At 46.3% G+C, this 25,331-nt stretch overlaps 1 protein-coding gene across 3 annotated transcripts in view; it reads right to left on the minus strand.

Moving 5' to 3' along the window:
* Positions 1-25,331, minus strand: part of CACNA1B (calcium voltage-gated channel subunit alpha1 B) — a gene marked incomplete at both ends in the record, with an annotated part of 161,608 nt that overhangs the window by 87,528 nt on the left and 48,749 nt on the right. For all 3 annotated transcript variants that reach the window (XM_080928036.1, XM_080928034.1, XM_080928035.1), the window contains 6 exons: positions 1,409-1,526; positions 7,590-7,662; positions 7,888-8,019; positions 10,184-10,296; positions 12,795-12,907; positions 16,335-16,544. In XM_080928036.1, coding sequence (XP_080784162.1) covers positions 1,409-1,526; positions 7,590-7,662; positions 7,888-8,019; positions 10,184-10,296; positions 12,795-12,907; positions 16,335-16,544 — 759 coding nt within the window. The remainder of the gene's footprint in view (positions 1-1,408; positions 1,527-7,589; positions 7,663-7,887; positions 8,020-10,183; positions 10,297-12,794; positions 12,908-16,334; positions 16,545-25,331) is intronic.

Raw genomic sequence — 25,331 nt, forward strand, 5'->3', positions numbered from 1 at the left:
TGGCTAGTACCAGGCAGGAGATAACTGGGAAGCCACAACCGTCTGCTACAATCAGGCTTTCTGGCTGGGGCCCATGATCCAGGGCATTGTTACAGAATGGGATGGGACATCACAACCTTGCTGAGAGCAAGCAGGATACCTCTAAGTACTGTATACCCTGTGGACTAACCCTACCACACACACATAGAGCCTTTTCCATGCCCACAACAGAGCTAATGGCAGCAATCTGTGGGTATATAGCCAGAGGTATCTAGCCAGAGGAAAATATAAGCGGATCAGAAACCACCCTAATTAAACAGAAGGGTAGGCATCTGATGGCCAACATGCCTGGACTTAGTGTTAGTCCTTAATTGCTGTGATGGTTATTCTTGGTTATCAACATCTGGAATTAACTAAAACCCAAATATAGAGGGCACACCTGTCAGGGAATTTTGCTTAATTTGAAGAAGGGTGATCCATTTCTAATCTGGACCTCTGAGCTAGAAAGACGTGCCTTTAATCCACATCAGTTGGATGGGGACACCTTTTTCCTAAAAGCCTATATAAGGCCGTGGAAAAAGGAGGCTTTTGCATCTTGCCTACTTGCTCTTGCCTTGTTAGCAAGTCTGTTCCTTCACTTGCCAGTGAATTAAAGCCTGCTTCCAGGATTCCAACTTCTCCTGAAGTCCAGCCTTGTGGACTGAACAACTACCAGATTCTTGAACTTCCTGCTCATAGCTTGTTGGATTAGCTGGACTGCATGCAGCCTGTAAGTCATTCTAATAAATCCTATATCAACACACATTCATTCTATAAGTTCCGTTACTGCAGGGAACCCTGACTAATACGGCTGCTGAGGCCAAGTACGAGGCCAACAGTACTGTTCCAGCCCCTCCCTGAAACTAGAGCTTTCCACAGCTTCCTTCAGGTCCTGCTCGCATGCCCTCCGGGTAGGAGAATGGAACACCAACCCTAGACAAAAGTAGCTGTGCAACAATTCACAGAGGTTTGGCTCCAGCTCTACAACATTCTACCACACCCTCTAAATGGGGTTGGTTCCTAGACCCACATTATCAGGCCTTGCTTGTGAAACTGTTATAATGTACATTCTCAGACCCCAACCCAAACCTATTAGCTCAGGCTAAGGATGGAGAAAACCCTCTTCCCACCCACTCCACATCTATACCTTCTCACGAGGACTCCAGGGTTATTCAAAGTGTTCCTGAGCCCCTAGTAATCTGCCCCAGCCTCTAAGTAACCCTCCGATAACCCTCCAGGCGCAGGACTCCGCCATCCTGGGGATGCGCACCACCCACACTGTGAGAAGAAACTGTTGCACACCTCCGCCCTTCTGGAAGAAGCCATGAGGTGGCTTCCACAGGAAGAATGCTGCATAGGAACCACTTGCACTTAGCCCCGAGAAGGATACAGTTTCCAAACAGTGTCAGGACGATGAAGTAAAAGGAAGAAAACATGCCTTTGCTGACTCCGCCTTGTGACTCAATCCCATGATACATCACTGCATTCCAGTCCTCTCCTGTCAGGATCTGATGGAGAGAGAATTCATACAGAGCACATCAGTACCACGCCCCAGAGCACACAACACAGGTACACAGACATCAAAGGGCCAGTGTGCCCATGCACACAATTCTAAAATTACAGGAATTCCGAAGGTCTAGGTAGGAGAGAGGGGATGGCAGCACAGAAGGTGAAGCCATCTGGGGTCACTGGACCACACTACCATTTCTCTGTAAACAGCAAGGGTCAGAAAAGAAAGCGAGCTGCTCAGAGTCATGTGACAGAGGCCTGGCCTGTGACTCTCCAGCTCCTGCCACCTCCGGCCATGCACATCCACTCGAACGGACTGAGCAGATGCCGCTTCTGTCCTATCAGCAAACCATTAGCTCTATTTCACTCTGAACCATAGAAGCAGACTGACAGCTCTGGTCTAGGAGCCTGTACTTGTGCCCAGGGCCTTGAGTTCTCTCTCTCCCTGCCCTGCCCTCCTTCCCACCCTTTGTTCTGGTCAGATATTTCCTTTGATCATTTGAAAGTATGATTTTTCACATAAGCTTTGAATCTGCTTGGAACTCTGTAGTGTAGCTATGGTTATCCTGTTACTTCTTCTGGGAGCCCTTCTTTCCAGACCCATGTACTAAATACGCCAGCCTTCTCACTGAGTTCAACGTCACATTTCTCACATAGCCAGTGCTCTCCATGGAAAGGCCATCCTGAAGCACCATGTTCTGCTCTTTAGCATGTGATTGTTGCATATGTCATGCCATCACCACAACTAGAGCAACCCAACAAGTCCTGAGACTTGTGATAACAGGTAACTCCCTCCTGAGTCTTGGTCACTCTTGGATGTTTTCTATCCACATCACAAGTGTCTGCTATTAGACCCAGAGCAGCAGCTGAGACAGATGACCCCAGGACACACACACATACACACACATACACACACATGCACACACATGCACACACATGCACACACACATACACACACACACACATACACACACACATACACACACATACACACACACATACACACACACACATACACACACACATACACACATACACACACATACACACATGCACACACATGCACACACATACACACACACACATACACACACATACACACACATGCACACACATGCATACACACATACACACACATACACACATACACACATACACACACACACACACACACACACACACACACAAAATGACTTTCTGATCTGTATGCTGTTTGATTTGCATTGTTCCCGTGGCCATGATGGCAAAATACATGTCATGAAAACTTTCCCCCAAAATGTCTTGCCTCTGCTAACTATCAGCTGTTCCTTGAAGGCTATAAAACCCAAATTATAGCTAACAGGCTCAAGGAAAGAAGGAGAGAAATAGAAAGGCAGTGTCCCAACTCTTTTCTTCTTAAGCCAAGTTAAGTAATTACTGTTCACTTGTAAAAATAAAAAATGTTTCATCTAAGTTTTTGAATCTATTGGCTAAAGCTGCCATAAAATGTGGGAATTTCAAAAAACAACTTTTTCTAAATTGTTAATTTCATTAAAGTTATAATTTGTTCACTTTTAGATTTTGATGATTGCATTTAAGATTGTAAATTTCATCACCACATGACACTTGCTGATCTTGAAGGGGACTCGGGTTTGACCCCTAGCACCAACATGGTAGTTCACAACCATCTGTCACATTCCCTTGAAAGTGGTAAGCCATCTTTCTAACTTCTAATGATGTAACACTTTAAACAGAAATTAATTCACAATGATCATATATCTACCAAGCTGACTAAGACACCAACCAGCAGTGGCTGGAGAGATGGCTTGGTTGTTGAAGCCATTGTTGCTCTTGGAGACAACTGGAGTTCATCCCACGAGCCACATCAGCAGCTATGACACCAGTTCCAGAAGACCTGACCCCCACTTCTGGTCTTTGTGGGCATTCAGACATTCATACATACCCAAATACAAATAATTTTTAATTTTTTAAAAGAAAGAATATCTCAGTGAGGCTATGTGTCTTGATAGAGCTCACCAGCTTTGTCCTCCCTGGTTATGCGATTTCCTGACTCCACGAAAGCTTTTACAGCGCATACAGTATTATACAACAATATCGAATTACACTAGAACCTGTCTGGTCCACTCAAAAATTACATTGTGACAGGCATCCATGCTGCCATGTGTAGTTTTCCCTGGTCCCACACAGCACACGTCTTACACATTCCCTAGATGTCCATGCGCATGTTATCCTCACAGCTACTGCTGCTGAGCCCGCCTCACACTGGCACTGCGCAGCTGAGCATACCCAGCACCAGACTTGCTGGTACACAGGTTTGATAGGATGTCAGGAGGTCACACCCACCATCAGCACATGGAGGCTCTAAAAGCCACGTCTCTTCTAGACCCTGATGTAAGCTTTCCTGACTGGCTACGGTTGGAGGCGGGGTTTAGTCTACGTCTCCCTGGATGGTGTAGTCAGGGCCATGACTAGCTCATTCACCAGTATTTCCTCTGCTACTGGCTGCCTCTTACGCTTTTCCTACTACAGAACCTCTTCTCTTTGACTTGTAAGTGTTCCCAATACGTTCTAGAAACCAACCCTTTGTTATTTGCTGACACTAGAATGATCTCGCTGGCTCTGGGTTCTTTAAGTATTTTAGTGGTGTACTTATTTTTTCTTTAACACCTTCCCTGCCTCTACTTACTGACGTGGCACCGTGTGTGCTCTAAAATTTTTGGTTTGCTCAATTTTCATACCAGGTACAATGTAGAAATAAATCCTGCTCGTGTTTGGTTTTTGTTTTTGTTTTTAATTTTTCAATTGGAAGATCGGGACAGGGTGTGGCACATGCCTGCTGCGGTGTGTGCGGCGGTCAGGATGGAGTTGTTAGTTCTTTCTTCCTTCTAACTGTCGGTGAGCTCTGGGTTGGACTTAAGTTGTAGGGTTACAAGGCAAGTGCTCTTTCCCAGCAAGCCACTTGCCAGCCCAGTTCCATGTTCTTCTGTTTGACTAGCCAACTTACCCATGCCACACGTATTTTATTTTTAATGAGTATTTTCCTCTCCTGTCAATTCTAAACACTAAACTCTTCAGTGTTGTTCTGATCCTACTGCACCAGGCTGCTGAGACTGATATAATCTGCTAGAATTCACACACCTGCCTCTCCAGCCTGCCGGACGACTTCATCTCACTCAAACGCCCCTCAGCATTAGGAGAGTATCCAAGAACCTCCTAACACGATGTTGTCTTGTAGTCTAAGAAAAATCCAAGGTATTAGTGAAGACATTGTTCTTTTGTTTCTCATTATTTTGTGACTATGCTTTCCTTTGGGGAGGGCTCCTTTCTATACAGCCCAGGCTCCCCTCAAACTACAGACTTCATGCCTCGCCCTGAGGGCTACAACTGTACACATGGACAGCCACACCTAGGTTTTGAAGAAGGGCTTAAGCGTTTCCTTATTTGACTTCCTAATTCTGTATCTTTTGCCTCTGATCACACTCATGCTTTCTTTTCTCACACTCCTTGTTTAGTATTCCAATCAATGGTAATGTAGCCTCACAGAGTGAGTGAGGGACTTGTACAATCTCTGCAGTCTGCACACTTGAATCGTGTGTAAAGCTGTCTTAACTTGCTGGCTTTGGTCTGCAGTGGCCCTGGCCTCCTATTTCTTCCCCTGTGTGTTGTCTCTCCTTAACGGTCATCTGAAGTGCCCCCAGCGGTCCTGGGCACAGTATTATAATGTTCCAGTCCTCCCTGTGCTGAGTCACAGATCAAAGACTCAGGGTTCCAGGCTCTGGGACTGTGCCCCAACTGGTATCTGTCAGTCATGAAATGAGCCACAGAAGTTCCTTTCTATGAAATGCTGGTCCAGGGTTGCCCTTAGGGCGTGGCCGTCTGCACTGGGTGCAGCCTCTTTGAACACTTGTTCTCGGCCTAGGATACGACACTTCTCTATCTTCTTATTCATTTCCTTTCGTTTTTTTTCTGGAACTGAGCTCAGGGTCAGTGCATACTGGATAAAATCTCTACCACGCAGCTGCACCTTGAGCCCCAGCCCCTCTGACCTTAAAGCCCAGCGGGCACCCCACTCTTCCCAGCTCACCTGTCCACCATGCCTTGCTCATGTCCTGAGTGCAGTCTGACTATATTTTTAACTTGAATTGCTGTAACTTTAATTTCCATGATTTCTACCTAGTTCTTCTTTACTCAGTTTTGTGCTTTTCCTCGGTTTGGGGATTTTTGAGGGTATTTCCTGTCCCTTAACTCAGGTCAGATACAAGCACGCTTGCTCTGCTATTCCCTGAGTAGTCTCGCCCCCAACCATGGATGTGGATCCTCTCCAGTGCATCAGGATTTCTTAGTATTTAATCTGCAAGCCCCTGTAGGAAATTGAGGGTTTTTCTCTTCCCTCCCAGCCACACTTTCATCCCAGTCTGGAGGCAGGGTCTCCCTTCCTGGATCCTAAGACTCCAGTCCAAAGACAAGCTGTTAAGGACAGGACGGCCTGTCCACATCTCTAGCCTCCTTTAGTACGCACAGTGCCTAGCCACATGTGCACAGCACACAGCCCCTCTGCCGCTCTCCTGTGGCTGTGCTCAGAGCAGAAGCTATGTGAGGTTGTACTGATCAGTTCTAGTCACCTTAAACCTCAAAGGAATGTATTCATCAGATGGGTCTGTGTGGCATTTTCTCCACTGCTGACAGGTGTGGGAGGTCCCATCCCACTGTGGGTGGTGTCACCGATGGGCAGGTGGTCCTGGGAGTTGGAAGACATGTAGCTAACCATGAGACTGAAAGCAGAGCAGACCTGCCTTTGCTCCTGCCCGAATTCCTACTCCGACTTCCCTCAGTAAAGGACTGTGACCCGGGCGTGTGTAAACCAAATAAGCCCTTTCCTCTCCACATTGCTTTCTGTGATAGCGTTTATCACAGCAACAGGAAGCAAACTAGAATGGAGGACTGGTCAGAACCCTTCGGACAAAACGACCCAGTAGTTGTCTTAACGGTGCACTTAGTTCCTTCCTGGGGGGAAAAAGCACAAGAAGCAGCCTCGCAGTAAGGCCGTCCTACTATGGTCTGGAGCCACACCTGAGCTCTCACTGGCTAGAACCTGTCAAAACCTGTATACTTACAGAGCCCTGTACCCTGCTCTCCAAACCCTTCGGCCTTGGTCAAGGACTGCCCTCTCAACACGCTCACTGTAGGCCTTAGGATGTGGTTCTGCCAGCCTTCCTTCTTTGGCACCTGGGTACCCTAGCTTCATGACCCACAGGAAAACATTCCATCATTAACCTCTAATTTGACACAGTGGACTCTGTCAGGACCCAGGCTGATGCAACGCATTTCTGTCTCCAGAGGCTGAGCAGTCCTATCCTACACTAGAGACTCAAGCTTTGGAAGCTACTAACCGATTAGCAAGCTACGGGGGGCGGGGGAGGAGAGAGAGAGTCCTAGGACCACAAGATTCTCTTGGCCAGCTGCTAATTGGGTTCAGATTACTGGCCAGAAACATGCCCTCCCCATGAGAAGGGAGCAAAGGCTCTTCCACACGTGGCCTCAGTTCTGGCCTTAGGTCACCCCTTTCAGACAGGCCAACAGCTCCTCCTGTCCTGCCCACTCTTAGACAAGGCATCCAGGTCCTCACTGGAGCAAATAAGGCTCCCATCAAACAGAAGATTGGCCACAGCCACAGCTCTCCAGGGGCCACTGGCAAGCACATATCCCACTGGGCCTGAGACAAAACAGGAGAAGTTCTGGGAGAGCTTTGCTCTGTCTCTGAGGATGGAAGAAGACAGGCGGCCCCGGGCCTTAGAGCTAATGATGAAATGACACAGACGGGCGGAGGGAGCTTCGCCCTCCCCCCCCCCATGAAATGATAGCTCACAGACCAAACAGCCCATGGGAGTATCACCTGCCACCCCCACACCCCGCAACCCACTTCCCCCTGACACCAGGCCTAGGACCTGCCAAGGCTCGCCTTTTGTTGTAAGGTTGTGTTTAAACATGGGACTTGTAGTTTCACTAACTCTTTCCTCATTCTTAGGGAAGACAAGAAGCAACAAGAAACCAGGAAGCCTCACCTGAAAGACAGTGAGGATGGCAGCTGGGAAGGTATCAAAATTGGTGGTTGGAGTCTCATCTTGAAAGTTGAACCTGAGGAAACAGAGAAGTCTTGAGTAGAATGTTCTATCAGGAGCCTGGGGACCCCTGACAGCAGTGCTGGGGACCCCTGACAGCAGTGCTGGTGCTCTCAGTATTCTCTGCCCCACGGAGAACCTTCAGGAAGGAGGCAGGTGGAAGGTCTGGAACAGCAGTGTGTGCTCTGAACCCAGCTTCCTCGGGGGCCCTGGTCTGTCCTCCTGATCTGGGGCTACTTACTGTCCCCCAAACAGCTGCATCCCCAACAGAGCGAAGACCACGATGAAAAGGAAAAGCAGGAAGAGAAGGCTGATGATAGACTTCATGGAGTTGAGGAGGGAAACCACCAGGTTCCTCAGGGAGTTCCAGTACCTGAGGGGCAGGAAGGAGGGCTGAAGCCTAGCTGGGACACCCCAATACTGCTTCCCACCCACTCAGATGCCTGTATCCAACCTGAGCCATATGAAGCCACCCTCCATATGAAGCATGCATCTCTTCAGGAACCAAAATCCACGATCCCGGGCTCTCAATCCAGCTGTGTGACAGTGACTGCAATGCCGGACTCTCTCCCAAACTGTCCTGTTCTTATCAGAAAGATGCCACTGCCTGTCAGGTGGCCAGGTCCAAGCCCAGACTTTACAGTTTCCAACCCCTAATGCTGCAACCCTTCAATACAGCTTCTCATACTGTGGTGATCTCCAGCCATAACATTATTTTGTTGCTACTTCATAATTATAATTTTGCGACTGTTACGAATCATGTGAACATCTGGTATGCAGCTGAAATGCAGTCCCTGTGAAAGGGGCCAGGACACACAGGTTGAGAACCATTGTTCTAGCTCCTTCACCACCCAATGCTCTATCGGCTGGCCAACATATAGCCAAGATATGGCTGACCTGGCACTTCTTAAGGTTGCTTCCCATAGTCCTTGAGGAGAAAATATGACTCCCTCATTCACAACCAATCCTCATGGCATACAGAGCCCATCTATATCTGGAATGATTTTGCTCCTAGGTGTAGGTTCAACTGCCACCCCAGCTCTAGAATGTTCCTCCCAGGATGTATGCCGCCTGCCTTTGCACCTTTACACCTGCTCTTCTGTCACTCTGACACAAGGGATGAGGGACAGCAAAAGAGGTGCAAGCCTCCCTGTGCTTGCCTTCCTAGGGTCTTCCAGGAGCAGGAGCACTTCTGTATGCTCCTTCTCCCTGGTTCCCATGGCAATGGCCCCACCACCCTACATAAGCCACCCTCGTCTGAGTAGATTTAGAAATATTAAAAACTTCAAAGCACCTGGCCCTCTGGCCTGAAAGAAGCAACCAGGACAGCGTCCCTGACCTCCTCGGGAGGATCTGAAGGCCCAAGACTTGGGTGAAGGCATGTTTCTGGGGCTCAGGGAGGCTGAGAATGGGTCAAAGGGCACGCTCAGCACATCTGTCAGCCTAGCTGCACAGAATTCCTGCATAAACCTCTCCTCTGTTCATGCACCTCTGTCCTTAGATAGTTTGGAGTTTGGATTTTAAATAGTTGGAAAGGCTTAGCAGAACTTCAGTCAACCTGGGAGGTTACTATGGGTGCTCAGGCTTCCTGGACTCAGTGTGAACATCTTTTGGTACCACAGCTATTGGGACAGCTCAAAGCACAAGGAAACCCGAGCAGGCTCAGCCCACAGCAGCTTCTACTACTGCCGGGACCACTGTGGAGAGATGGCCCTCCATCTTCTTCCTCCTGCTCCTCCCGCCTGCATCCTCGGTGGGAAGCAGAGGGCCTTGTCCCTGCTCTACCCCACAGCTCCTCCCTGTATAAATGAAGCAACTTTCTTCCAGAGTTAAGATGTATGTGAAATGGAACTAAAAACTGAGTCTAGCTACTATCACAATTACCAAAGGTGGGATCAGGAAAGTGGAGAAAGCAGACCCTGGAAAAAGAGCCATGGGTGCCATGAGGGAAGGACCAGGGCCTCCACCCTCTGCACAGTGAGTGGGCAAACCCGGGACAGGACGAAGGGAAGACTCTGAGGACTTCTGCTTTCTTCTGTTTTTACTAGTGTGTGTTCATAGACATTTTCCTTCAAATACATCATTTTTTTTACCACGTCCATGCCTCAGCATCTCCGGCCTGTTCCCTTCCTTTCCCCCAGGCAGTCTTGTGTATGTTTGATATTGTGTATATAGAATCCAGGTATAAGAACAATCATATAAGATGTCTCTCTGAACATGACTTTCTCTTTTTACTTACTATGTCGACCTTGCGTGCACATTTTTTTTTTTAAAGAAACAAGATTGTATGGTAAAACATACTTTGAGGCCTGGAAGGTAAAACTGGTAGCTTTAAGAGATGGAATAAAATTGCAGGTACCACAAAATATAAAGAGAACCAGGGAAGGGACCTCAGCACTGTGGCACTGAGGATAGCCCCGAGGATGCCCTAAGGCTCAAAGGCACAGAAGAAGCACGGAGATACCGCCATCCCCTGTGCTCCAGCCTCACACGCTGCCTCTGCCCATCCCCCCACTGGGAGCACATGGATGACATACTTGGTGACTTTGAATATCCTCAGCAATCGGAGAGCCCGCAAGACGCTGATTCCAAAGGAGGTTCCTGGCTTGATGGCAGCCCAGACTACTTCAAAGATACTCCCCACAATCACCTGAAACAGAGTATCAACACAGGTACATCTGTGTCTGGACACCTGAGCGTACACGGATAAAACTGACACGCATGTGTGCTGGTGTGACGCATCTCTCAGTAAATGCCTATCCTACTTTTGAGTTGCACAGGCCGTGGATGCAATATTGTCTATCTTGCTGTTCTGGGCTCTTCTTCCTAGAGCACGATAGCAGGCTGTAGAGAGGCCCAGGTGACCACTCACCACTGAGATCACTGCTTTCCAAGTAGGAAAAACCCAGTGGATTCTAGAAACACAGTAGTATACTGTTGTAATGAAACAAATATGTAGTAAGTAGTTTTGGAGCCAGAGAACAAGTTCTGAGCGACCTGTCAGTGTGCATGCCAAGTTCCCAGGACACTGAGAACACTGCCCATCAGGACCTACAAGGACACAAGTAAACCTTGCTGACAGCCAGAGGAGGTATGTGTCATGGTTCCCTGGCAAGAAGTCTAGCCAGCTGCTTGTAGCTGTGGGAAGAGTAGAAAATGAACTCCGTAAACTGAGAGGTATAATCTACCTCTCGAGACTCACAAGGCCAACCTGGACTCTCTTTCTGCTTAGGCCAAACATAAAAGGCAAGGGCAACCCAAAAGAAGGGAGCCAGGACTTGGTTCAGAAGATGCCCAGCTTTCACAGATACCAAGTGGTACCAACATTGAGACAGGGAATGATCTTAAGACAATGCCACGAACAACACCATGACTTCAATGGATCTGAAATGGCAAACAGCAGGTAGGACAGGGAATCAGCATGTGACTCCTAACTCAGTCCTGGCTAGTGTGTGACTACCAGGCCAGTCATTCAGAAGCTAAGAGGTTAGAGTGGACTTCCCACCTAGTCCCAGGGAGTAAGAGATTTAGGTGTACTACCAGCTCCGTACTGAGGAACTGAGAGACCATGGTATAATCCATGCTTGCTTCTATGACAGTGAGTCCTCCAGGACACTAAAGGATGCTAACCGTAATCTATCTCGAAGACATATGAGCAGAGGGACTACTATGTGGGTCTTGATTTTTATCTAATGGGGTAAACTCCAAGGAGGTCCATAATATGTCCAATGCCCAATATGCCCTTTTTAAAAGTGCAGGTAGAGATTTGCCAGGTTGACTGAAAAGTGCTAAGGCAAGAAAAACCAAACTTGGTCCCTGGAGCTACAGAGAACACTCAGTCGTTAAGAGCATGCACTGATCTTGCAGAGGACTTGAGTTTGCTTCCGGGTATCCACAACAAATGGCACATAACAGTTTATAAGTCAGCTCTGGGGGCATTTGACACCTCTAACCTCCATAGGCACCTACACAAACATAATAAAAAATAAATCTTTGTAATCTATCTTTTGAGTCCCTATTGACAGGGTGGGCTGAGAAAACTGTCTAGCTGTAAATATGTATTACTTCTCACAGAAAGAAAGCTCTAGGGGCAGAACCCAGAGGCCCCTGGACACCCAGGCTACAGGCAGGTGAGACTGCTGTCCGTGGCTCCTCTGCTTCCTGCAATCTGTTTTCTGAGTGGACGTGCCTGTGAGAGCTACCCTATCCCACTGCTCCTGTGGAGCAGAATCCCGATGTGGAAGAGAGCACTTGTCACAGTCTCACAAGTCAACAGACTGGAAGCTATGAAGGTTCCTTCCATCTGGCCCATCCCCTCCCTGTCCACATCCAGCATCCTAAGTCATTCCACACCACTGTGGTTTCGCTCATCACCCAGGCAGGTGCCAACGGGACAATCCAACAGAATAGTCCCTCTGCTCATGTTTCTTGAGATAGATGACGGTTAGCATCCTTTAGCGTCCTGGAGGACTCGCTGTCTTAGGAGCAAGCATGGATTGCTCCACAGTCTCTCAGTCCCTCAGTACGGAGTTGGTAGTACACCCCAGTCTCTTACTCCCTAGGACGAGGCGGGAAGCCCATCTTTGGGCTAAGCACATCCTGCATGCTCTCTTGTACAGTACTACCCCGAGCCTGCTCTCTGCTCTCAGGGTGAACAGCGGTAACAGCAATGGCTCTTACAGAGATCTCTCTGACCCACAGAGGTTAGGAAAAGACCAGGCCAGGCCTACCACACACTCTTCAAGATGGTAAGACTAACACTGCACACTGTTCTTTCCCAGAATCACAGGGACAGGTACCTGGGCCAGACTGCAGGGTGGTAGGATGCTGGGCCACAGTCCCCTAGCTCACTGGGAAAACTGAGTGACACCATGACACAGAAGGAGCTACAGAGCCTTGACTAATTGTCAGTCTGTACTTAGGATCAGGGAGAAAGAGTTACATAGCCTTCAGGAAAGTGGCTGCTGACATTATGGCCACTAGGTGGAGCTAGGCCAGGCCTCCCTCTACAACTAGTTCCTCCGTCTCTGCAGCCTCCTGGTCCACCCTGGATCACAGAGCTCAACCCACTGAGAATATATAGGGGAGGGGACTGTGCCCGGTTCAGACTAACCTAACAGAAGGGACTTACCGATGTATCTTACTCACCCCAAAGTCAAAGCAGTTGAAGGAAGACCTGAAGTAACTTCTGGGTCCTAGGCCATACATCTTCAGGGACATCTCTGTGAGGAAGAGACCCAGGAAGACAAACTCTGCAAAGTCTAGGAGAAGTCAGAGAAGAGAAGGGTTAACTCAGACCCCTCTCACCTGGCCTCTAGCCAAGCCTGGCAGTACCCTACCACTGACACCCCCACGCACACACTCCCCCGGGCTTGCTTGGTGCCCACCGCTCTGACCACAGCTCAGAACAGAGATGAAGAACTAAAAGATCATGAGGCATTACCAGGTCCACTCTGTACGGTACCAAGTGCTCAGTGGTTGAGCTGCCTCCAGATACTTCAGAGGAGCCCGACACAACAAGGCTCCCTTTACCTCCAGCTCCATGCTCCACACCCCTAACTCCATTAGGGATCTCAGCCTCCTCATTAGAGGCTCCCATAGAAACCTCCTAACAGCCTTTCTTAAAGACTCCAAGAGAACCATGTTTGATTTGAACTTTATTTATGTGTTTGCCTCTACTAAATGGAAACCTCTCCCAACCATCTAGCATGAGCTCCCAAAGGCACCAATACCTTTTGTGACCTGTGATTGGGGCAGTAACTCAGAACCTAGAGCCACACAAACCACAAAGTCGTGACAAAGAAGGTAAGACAATTTCCAAGATCCCTGTCACCAGAAAGTCATTAGCCAACTGTCACAGGGCTTCTGTCAAGAAGATGGGGCCTCCTGACAAGACAAAAATAATACAAGAGAGAACTCCTCCAAGCCAGCGCACCCTGAGACTTGCCTGCACTCAGCCCTCTCCACAGCTAACTCAATCTGCAGCACTTGAGTTACTTCTTCTGTAACATCACACAGAGAGGCTGACTCCATCTTATAACCCAAGAACAACTTAACTGATTTAGCAGACCCTCTTGGAACCTCTGTGAAAATTGTCAGATACCTGTATCTAACATGGGGTGCTAACAAGTAGGCCAGCGGCAGAGATGGGACCCTGCCCTGTCAGGTTTAACGCTGCCCAAGTGACCAGCACCAGGCCTAAATGTTGATAGTCAGCAGGTATAGTCACACATGACACCTAGAACAGCTCAGCAGACAAGAGACGCGTCACAGAACAACAGGCCCAGCCTGCCTATCTAAAGCCCAGAGTCCCTACATCCCCACAAGGGCAACTCCTGTGGCACCTGCTTCCTCATAGACACGGGGCATCTGTCACCTAAACACTAAAGTGAGGCCGTTCACAAACTGATCTTGACTTTCAGAAAGACAAAATAAGAGGCTTGACAAGAATGATCAGGGGCTAAACTTTCAGAGGAGGAGGTAAGAAATGTCCTGATACTCTGTCAAGATAGCAACAGCCTTAGACAGCCATAACCTCCCTCTGAGACAAGAAAGGGTTCCTTCCTTAACTCTTGTATCATCCACTCAGCTGGTGGCACCAGAGCTGTTGTGTGCCAACCTAGGAGACGGTGGTCATCGCTTTCCCTGGGACTTACAAGCTAAAGGGAAGCAGAGAGAGATGGCAAAATGCGTTTGTCTGTGGTCAGTGAGACAGCTCTGGAGAAAGCTCTTGTCATTCCTGACAGCCTGAACTTGTCCCCAGGACCCATGTCATAAAAGGAGAAAACTAACTCCTTCAAAAAAATGCTTTGTTTTGCTGTTTGTTTGTTCTTTTCTAGTGAGAGGTCAGTGTGCCATGGGAACAGAGCCGAATGCTAGCTATCTAATGAGTTGACTTCATAAGACTCACAGGATGATGAGGCTCAGCAGCTATCCCTTCACGTCCAAGCTTCAGTTTCAAAGGTCCTGGTAGTGCTTTGGAATCATTAGGGATGGGCAGCCGGATAGACAGAGCCCATCTGTAGTGTGGCAGAGCCCCAGTTAGTCTGCTCCAGGTACAGCATACCCTCAGCCTCTGGCGAGCCTTCCCTACCTTTCTGGGTCAGTCTAGCCATCAAAGACAAAAGCCTTGATGCGAAGAAGAAACATTCAGGTCACCTTCTCTCATCCATTTTCCCTCAGTGAGGCCAAGAGAGCCAGGAATTACAGAATCCCTCTGAGAAGAGAAAGCACCAAGGGGCACATCTCCTGGGAGGCCTATATGTGGCCTAACACAACTCTGGGGCATTGCTAGCCTTATTCCCATATACATCAGACATGCAAGCAGACAATAGTTCACAACATATGCATATAACCTACTCAGACAGCAAACACTCTGAGTTAAAGATTTTTGGGACACCACTGGCTCCCAACAGAGAAGAAGCCGGAACAACTGAGAGGGGGGATCAGATCTTTGATTCCCACCCAACCCTAGTGAGGAATGGGGACATGGGCTGTGCGCCTGGAGAACCAACAGAAACAATAAAGTCAGTCCCAAGAGAAGTGCTGAGATACCAAACCGCCCCTGAACACAGGCCCTGGAGCCAGGGCCCGCTGTTGCCTGATGCACACTGTCCCTGACCTTCTCCCTATAGGAGAACAAGTCAGGCTGGTGGCTGGTGACACCACTGTTCCTTTAGCCTTGGCTGCCTCTATGCCTTTTCCTATTAGGCAAAGAATTGATTTCTACATAGAACTTTAGGAAGCTACAGCCTAGCATCCTACTCCAAAATAATATGCACATGGATGCGTGTGCTGGTTACTGTAGGGCTGTCAGTGCCCGTGCCCGATGGGAGCCCTTCAGGGAGTGAGCAACCTTAGTGGTCCACAGGTTACAGGAATAAGGCCTGTGGTTACATAAGGGCAGCCATCGGGGGATAGCACTGAGCAGCCAAGGCCAAAATTAAGTCTTAGTCAGAAAGCGTTCTTCTAAATGACTTAGAAAACCTTTGGCTCACAGATCCCCTCTGGAGAAAGTGAACAGCAAACAGGTCCTCCTCCCTGCACCCACTGCAGCCAAACCCTGCACAACTGGAAAGCAACGCACTGACTGCGAGCAGGGGTGCTCGTCATCACCTGGGTCCATGTGATGAGGGTGATCCAGCTCTGAGGACCAGTTCTGATATTAGACGCGCAGAGGACGTCTTCCTCTCTGCCTTCTCTACTGTAACTGGGGGCAGCTGAACTCAGTAACTGGTGAAGGGCTCATGGACATGAGATAACAAGCTGGCTGGCCCCCTGGGGGACATGGAAACTCTCCAACTCAGCCCAGGTAAAAAGACAGAGTGGTCAGGAGATCGTGGGAGAACGCAGAAACACAGCTCTGCCTCTGCAGGCATCCAGGGTGGTGATATCGGCTTCAGGGCAAAGAGGCAAGAAACAGAGTCACTGATGACTGAGGCTACCAGCCTGGTTTGCCACTGATCGCACCATAATCCACAAGCATGCCCCCATTTCATATCAAGATACATTCATGATGGGCATCTAGCCAGATGAAGTAAGGATCAGGGGATCTTCAGGCCCCAGACACAAGTCAGGCTAGTGACTGTGGAGCAGAGATGGGGATCATCCAGAGCGCCCAGTACCAGGATTTCCAGGCCACAGAGTAGAGTGACCGGGAAGGCCCTGGGGAAGGACTAGAGTACGTACACAGTGCAGTGGTAAGTTGCTGAGGCTGATTATAGTGCACCATGGCCACACACAACGTGTTCAGGGTCACCACGCACAGTACCACCCAGTAGAAGCTCTGTGCTTTCACCATACGCCGGATAAAGAACCGGAACATCTTCTCCTTCCTCCGGAAGTATGATGAGCTCTCCGTCTTCCCACTCTTGAGGCTGGCACGAGCAAAGGGAGACCCTGCAGAACAAGTCTTGATGAGGGCTCGGGAACTGTGGGCTACCAGGACGAGCGCAACCCACCTACAGACAACCCCCTTCAGGTTCACAACTCTCTGGGGACATCATCCTGAGCACAAGCCACTAGGCCACTTACCCCCATGGCTCCTACATGGATTCTAGGGAAGTCCAGGGCTATTGGGTACCAGACTGGACGATCGACAATGTCTCTGGTCCCCAGGACCCTGATCAAGTTCCAAAAGGACAGCTCTGACACCGGTACCCTCTGCAGGTATTCTAAGATTTTATCTAAAGGTATAAACCCCACCATTAATACCATCTATGAAATGTTGCCTTGGGGCTCTGAAGTCTCTAGCCTTCCCTTTTCTGAAGCAGTTTCTCTGGAACACAGCTAAGTGCTTATGTGTGCTGGTAACTACTGTCTTCTTCAGAGTGCTACAAACTCATGATCTAGAAAGATTGCCGACCCTGCTACTGTCTGATTCCTCTCTCATACACAACCAAATGGCCACCTTCTTCCTCCTCCAAACATTCACTATTTCTGCTCCACCTTGGCCTTTTCCATGTCTCCTCATTGGCTTCTATGTTTGTGTTTTGGTTTCAATGATACTTACAGAATATCCTTTTCTGACACTCTATCTAAAATATGGTCCTCAACTCACTCCCAACAATTACAGCAACCTTGTCACCAACAAGCTCTGTTTGCTGCTGAGCCCTATCCACACAGATGGTTTCAATAAATGCTGACACAGCTGAGACTGGGCGTGGGTGCCTGAAGGTTCTGGACGGGTAAGGGTGGGGAGGGCCCAGGTTCACCATTTATTCTCTCCAAGTCTCTACTACTGTCCTAGTTTCTGTCCTGCCAGCCCAGATAGCAGATGTTTCTAGGAGTTCCTCTGAGAACACGGTGCACCCCAGATAAGAAATCTCTGAGTGTCTGGCCTGGGCTCTCTCCGAGTGGATGCAGAGTGTATATTTCCACATACCAGTGTGTACACACCCAGGCCTTCAGTGGCTCACTGAAAATGTTATCGGTGGAGCCAAGTCCTTGAGCCTCTAGAGGAATGTCTCCATAGACAGGACCCAGAGGAAGCCCGTAAGCCAGTGAAGCTTCCATGGCCTTAACAGTGAAGGCCTGGTTCTGGATGACACTCCAACAATCACCCACGGAAGGCTGCCTCACTCACAACCTCAGCCTCACATCTGCAGCATGTGGGTGGCTACTCCCATAAATCAGGGTTGAATCAGGCAAAGGTCAGTACTGATAAGGGTTGTAGATGAGGCTCTGTTTTTCCCACAGGCACCAGGGACTAGGGAAGGCACAGCATGCAGTGTAGACAAGCAAAGGCCTGTACCAGGCACAAGGGAAGACATGTAGAGCAATGCACTGCCTTGGACTCTCCATACCTACATACTCACATAATTACATGGAAACCTTGCAGTCAGACACACACATTCAACATTCATCTAACATCTGGCCAGACTCACTGGCTGAAGACCCAACCATATTTAACAGGCACACAGCAGGAACATCTGTACCTGCACAATCAGAGGACATGCAAACCACTGTAAGTCACTCAATAGTCTCAGGGGAGACAGCAAGGTTACCCACAGCCAGCTCCCTGTTCTACCCAAGAGAGAGGCAGCAAGACTCATGTATGAAAGCCTCACAACTTCCCAGTCACACACCATACATGATGTGTGACAAAGCCACACTCGTCTCCCCACAATGCCCTTGAAGTCCCCCAGTCCCTCACTCTAAACACACACTTAAAGCAGGACAGGACCCTCAGAGTAATCTGAAAGCTTTTCTGTTCCTCAGCTCCAAAAAACAGAGTTGACAGCTGCAGATACAGGGGACGCTGGAGTGCTTGGGCAGGAAGTACAGGCAACAAAGCCAATATCCCTCCATGACACTTTGTGAACTGAGTCTCTGGGCTGCATTGCCCAGTAAGCCAGCTGCACACAGAACTAAACGGTGTGCTCCACTCAACTAAGGGAGCATCCGTGAAGTGGTCCTCATTACTAAAGCCTGGCCCTCATCATGACTTATTCAACAACATGCAGACACAGATACAGGAATGGATTATTCATGCCAGGCTCTATGGAAGGTACAGAAAACAACAGCTAACCCAAGATTTGTACTGTCATTACTATATAAGACCACTAAGAAGAAAGACAGTTCCAAGCATTCTTTCAGCCAAGTCTCCCAGAATGTGGCATTGAAAGTTACATATCGATCTTCCAGTCTATACTGTCAACCTATAATCCCAGAGGCCTTTGGCCAACAAAGAGCACCAGGTGAGACCCCTACCATAATTTCCTGTCTGCCAACCCCTCCAAGCAAACACAACAGTGGTAAATTCCAGCAGGTCCCACTGCACTCCATTTCCTAGGTCAGCTCTGCCTGCATCCCTGAAGGCCTGCTGCCATCAGGGATTACAAGGCCTGTAAACAACAGGGATAATCAGATGGCTAAAGGCCAGCATAAGAACACAATCAACCAAAGTCGAAACAATATGGCAACACCAGAACCCAGGTATCCTACTACAGCAAGCCCTGGATATACTAACCATCTGGATTGCAAGAAAATGACCTTAAATTTAATCTTAAGATGATAAAGACCCTTAAAGAGGAAATTAATAAATATAAAGAAATACAGGAAAATACAAACTGAGGGAATCTTAGATATGAAAAACCTAGGAAAGAGAACAGAAACTACAGACATAAATATCACCAACAAAATATAAGAGATGGAAGAAAGAATCTCAGGCATAGAAGATACCATAGAAGAAATTGATACATTGGTCAAAGAAAATGCTAAATCTAAAAAGTTTCTAACACAAAACACAAGATATTTGGGACACTATAAAAAGGTCAACCCTAAGAATAAAAGGAATAGAAGGAAAAGACTCTGAACACAAAGGTCCATAAACAGTCTTCAACAAAATCATAGAAGAAAATTTTCCTAACCTAAAGAAATAAATACCTATAAACATACAAAAAGCATACAGAAAATCCTCCCACGACATAATAAAAACACTAAATGAACTGAGCAAAGAAAAAATATTAAAAGCTGCAAAGGGAGTTGGAGAGATGGCTCAGTGGTTAAGAACACTGAGTGGTCTTCCAAAGTTCCTTAGTTCAATTCCCAGCAACCACATGGTGGCTCATAACCATCTGTAATGTGATCCGATGCCCTCTTCTGCCGTGTCTGAGGAGCTACAAGGGATAAAGGCCAAGTAATATATAAAAGGCAGATCTAATAGAATTATACCATATTTCTTAACAGAGACTTTAAAAGCTAGAAGGGCAATGTTTTACAGTCTCTAAAAGATCACAGATACCTGCCCTGACTACTATAATCATCAAAACTTTCAATTACCATACAGAAAAAAACAAGATATTCCATGGCAAAACCAAATTTATATAATATCTTTCTACTAATCCATCCCTACAGAGTATACTGGAAGTAAAACTCCAACACAAGGAGGGTAACTATACCCATACAACACAAGAAATAAATAATTCCACACTAGCAAAGCCAGAAGAAACACACACACACACACACACACACACACACACACACTAACACCACACCACCACCATCAAAATAACAGGAAATAGCAATCATTGTTAATTAATATCTCTCATCATCAATGGTCTTAATCCTCTCCCCCCCCCAATAAAAGGCACAGGCTCCATCATGCTACTGAATACCAGAAGCACACCTCAACAGCAAAGGTAGACACTACCTCAGAGTAAAAGGCTGGAGAAAGGTTTTCCCAGAAGCACACCTCAACAGCAAAGGTAGACACTACCTCAAAGTAAAAGGCTGGAAAAAGGTTTTCCAAGCAAATGAACCCAAGAAACAAGCTGGTGTTGCTATCCTAATATCTAATAAAATATATTTTCAACCAAAAGTAATCAAAAGAAATGGGGAAGGGCACCTCATCCTCATCAAAAGAAAAATCTACCAAGATGATGTCTCAATTTTGAACATCTATGCCTCAAATGAAGGGGTACCCACATTCATAAAAGAACTTTACCAAAGTTTAAATCACACATCAAACACCACACATTAATAGTGGGAGACTTCAACATCCCACTATCACCAATAGATAGGTCATCAAGACAGAAACTAAACAGAGAAATAATAAAATTAATGGACATTATGAATCAAATGGACCTAACAGATATCTAGAGAACATTTCTCCCAAATACAAAAGGATAAACCTTCTTCATAGCACCTCATAGAACTTCTCTAAAACTGACCATATGGTCAGTTACAAAGCAAGCCTCAACAGATACAAGAATATTAAAATAACTCCTTGTAGCCTACCAGAACACCATGGATCAAAGATGGACTTCAACAACAGAAACAGCAGAAAATATACAAACTTATGGAAACTGAACAACTCTCTACTCAATAATCTCTAGGTCAGGGGAAAAAAATAAAGAAATTAATGACTTTCTAGAATTCAATGAAAATGAAAGCAGAGCATACACAAACTTATGGGACACAAAGAAGTGCTAAGAGGAAAATTCATAGCACTAAATTCTTCACAAAGAAAGAAGCATTCTCATGCTAATAATATAAAACTATACCTGAAAACTCTAGGAAACAAAGAAGCAAGCATACCCTAGAGAAGTAGATGGCAGGATATAATCAAACTCTGGGCTGAAATCAATAAACTGAAACAAAGAGAACCACACAAATAATCAACAAAGCCAAGAGCTGGTTCTTTGAAAAAAAATCAACCTTAGCCAACCTAACTAAAAGGCGGAAAGACAGAATCCAAATTTTAAAAATCAGTCATGAAAAGGGAGATAAAACAGACACTGAGGAAATTCAAAGAATCATTAAGTCTTACTTTAAAAGCCTGTACTTGACAAAATCTTAAAATCTAAAAGAAATGGATGGTTTTCCAGGCAGACATCACTTACCAAAGTTAAATTAATATCAGGTAAACTATCTAAATAGTCCTATAACCCCGAAGGAAATAGAAGCAGTCATTAAAAGTCTCCCAACCAAAAAAGAAAAAAAGAAAAAGCCCAGGGCTAGATGGTTTTAGCGCAGAACTCTACCAGACTTTCAAAGAGTTAATACCAATACTCCTCAAACTATTCCACAAAACAGAAACAGAAGGAACATTACCAATCTTATTGTATGAGGCCATGGTCACTCTAATACCTAAACTACACAAAGACTCAACAAAGAAAGAGAATTTCAGATCAATCTCCTTATAAGTATTGATGCAAATATACTCAATAACATATTTGCAAACTGAACACATCAAAGACATCATCCACCATGATCAAGTAGGCTTCATTCCAGGGAGGCAGGAGTGGTTCAATATAAAAAAAGATCATCAACATAATCCATGATATAAACAAACTGAAAGAAAGAAAAACACATAATAATTTCATTAGATGCTGAAAAAGCCTTTGACAAAATCTAGATGAAAAGATCTCCCATACTCATTGATCAGTAGGATTAACATACTGAAAATGGCCATCTTACCAAAAGCAATCTACAGATTCAATGTAATTCCCATCAAAATTACAACACAATTCATTACAGATCTTGAAAGAACAATTCTCAACTTATGGAAAAAACAAAAACCCAGGATAGCTAACACAATCCCAAACAATAAAAGAACTTCTGGAGGTATCACCATCCCTGACTTCAAGCTGTACTACAGAGCAACAGTAATAAAAATGGCATGATATTGGTATAGAAACAAACAGATTGATCAATGGAATAGAATCAAAGATCCAAAAATAAACCCACACACTGATGGACACTTGATTTTTTACAAAGAAGCAAAAGACCATACAATGGAAAAAAGAAATCTTCAACAATGGTGCTGGTCTAACTGCATATCAACATGTAGACAAATGCAAATAGTTCAATATCTATCACCCTGCACAAAGCTCAAGTCCAAGTGGATCAACCTCAACATAAAACCTGATACACTAAATCTAATAGAAGAGAAAGTGTGGATAGCCTTGAACACATTGGTATAGGAGAAAACTTACTAAACATAACACCCTTAGCACTAAGATTAACAATTAAGAAATGGGGTCTGGTGACACTGAAAAGCTTCTGTAAGGCAAAGACACCATCAAAGGACAAAACAGCAGCCTACAGAATAGAAAAATCTATTCTTCACTAACTCTATATCCGACAGAGGGGCAATATCTAAAATATATAAAGAACTTAAAAATTTAGATACCAACAACCCAGATAAACCAATTTAAAAATGGGGTACAGAGTTAAATAGAGAATTCTCAACAGAGGAATCTAGAATGGCTGAGAAGCACCTAAACAAATGTTCAACTTCATTAGTCATCAGGGAAATGCAAATCAAAATGACCCTGGGATTCTACTTTATACCCATCAGAATGGCTACGATCAAAAACTCAAATGATAGTACATGCTGGTGAGGATGTGGAGCAAGGGGAACACTCCTCCATTACTGGTGGAAGTGCAAACATGTACAACAACTCTTGAAATTAATTTGGTTGTTTCTCAGAAGATTCAAAATAGTTCTACCTCAATATCCAGCTATACCCAAAAGATGCTCCACCATCCCACAAGGATACTGGCTTAACTATGGTCATATCAGCTTCATTTGTAATAGCCAGAAACTATAAACAACCCAGATATCCCTCAACTGAAGAATGAATAAAGACAATGTTTTTCATCTGCATTATGGAATACTAAATCAACGATATCATGAAAGTTGCAGGCAAGTAAATAGAACTAGAAAATATCTCGAGTGAGGCAGTCCAGACCCAAAATAAACATGCATGATATAAGTGGATATTATCCATAAAGTACAGTATAACCACACTGCAATTAACAGACCCAAAGAAGGTAAATAGCAAGAAGAGCCCAAGGGAGGATGCTTGACTCTTACTCAGACAGGTAAATAAGATAGACATCAGAGATGGAAAGAAGGAGGAAACTGGGTGGGGGGGAGGAATTAGGGAATCAGGTGGAAAAAGCAGGGAAGAGAGAGAATGGCTTCAGCAGGGGTGGGGCGGCATCTCAAAGACGTGCCACACACCTGGGACAGGGGAGGCTATAGGGAGTCTATGGTGGTGACTCTAGCTGAGACTCCCAGTAGTGGGGGTGTGGAAATGGATGTGGCCACCTCTCGTGGCCAGGCAGGACTCCCAATGGAGAGATAAGAACTACCCACAAAACCTTTGACCCAAAATGTGACCTGACTACAAGATGCAGGGACAAAGACTGAGCAGAGACAAAGGAATGGCCAACCAATGACTGGCCCATGGGCAAGAACTAATCCCTGGCACTATTAATGATACTTTGATATGCTTGCAGGTAGGAGCCCAGCACAACTGTCCTCTGAGAGGCTCTATCCAGCAGCCAGTGGGAGGCAGAGAACCACATCCACACTTGGATGTTTAGGGAGTCTTAAGGAAGAGTTGTGGGGAGGATTAAGGAACCCCAAGGTGATAGGGACTCCACAAGAAGACCAACAGAGTCAACTATCCTGGACCTTTTGGGGCTCCCAGAGATTGAGCCACTAACCAAAGAGTAAGCAGGAACTGGACCTAGCCCTCCCCCCACAGATGTAGCAGATGTATAGCTTGGTCTTCATGTGGGTCCCCCAAAACCTGGAGTGGATGTTGTCCCTGACTCTAGTGCCTACCTGTGGATTCTGTTCCCCTAACCTGGGCTTCAGTGGAAGAAAATTTATCTAGTCCTTCAGTGACTTGATGTGCCAGGGTGGGGTGACAGAGAAGGCAGCATCCCTCTTCTCAGAAGAGAAGGGGAGAAGGGAGGGGCTGCATGAGGAGGGAATGGGGAGCTGCAATCAGGATGTAAGATGAATAAATTAATTAATGAAAGGAAGGAAAGAGAGAGGGAGGGAGGGAAGGGAGAGAGGAGGGAAGGAAGAAAGGAAAGAAGAAAGGAAGGAAGGAAGAGAGAGAGAGAGAGAGTGAGTGAGAGAGAGAGAGAGAGAGAGAGAGAGAGAGAGAGAGAGAGAGAGAGAGAGAGAGAGAAAGTTAGTTAGTTAGTTACATAGCTCAAGCAACATGCCATCATTCTTGGGTTCTGTGGAGATAGGAAATTATCTCAGAGTTTAATGGATTTAAGGATAATACCAAGCTAATTGAAACAAAACAAGACTCGGTGAGAAAAAGAATCTGGTGGTGTGAGTAAGAATGGCCCACAGAGGCTTATATATTTGAAAGTTTGCTTCCCAGTTGGTGGAATGTTTAGGAAGAGTTAGAAGGTGTGGCCTGGGTGGAAGAGAAAAGTCACTGGAGGCGTGGGCTTTGCAGTTTCAAAGGCTCACACCAAGCCTAGTCACATCTCTCTCTGCCTCCAGCTTGTGGATGTGAATTCTCAGCCACCACTAATGAAATATTAAGACTGGTTACAAAGTTTAATTTATCAACCTAAGAAGATTTATTGGCCACATTTTCCGATTATTATTTGATAAAATTCAGATTAAAGATTGTCTAAAGATCGTTGCTCCTTCATATCAATTAAGAAGCAAACTCCTAGACAACCTTTGGCTTAAAGAGGAAAGTAAAGCATACAATGTAAGTACCAACAAAAAGGAATACATTGTAGCAAAGCTTTACAGAAAGGAAAGCACATAACCCAAAAGCCACATCATTTTAAGAACAAAGAAAAATAAAACGATCTGTTTTTAAAATATTAGAAAGGGAGTGGGCAGTGGCGCATGCCTTAATCCCAGCACTCAGGAGGCAGAGGCAGGTGGATCTCTGTGAGTTCCAGGCC

Source organism: Micromys minutus, assembly GCF_963924665.1.
Source record: "Micromys minutus genome assembly, chromosome: 13".
NCBI classification, from domain to species: Eukaryota; Metazoa; Chordata; class Mammalia; order Rodentia; family Muridae; genus Micromys; species Micromys minutus.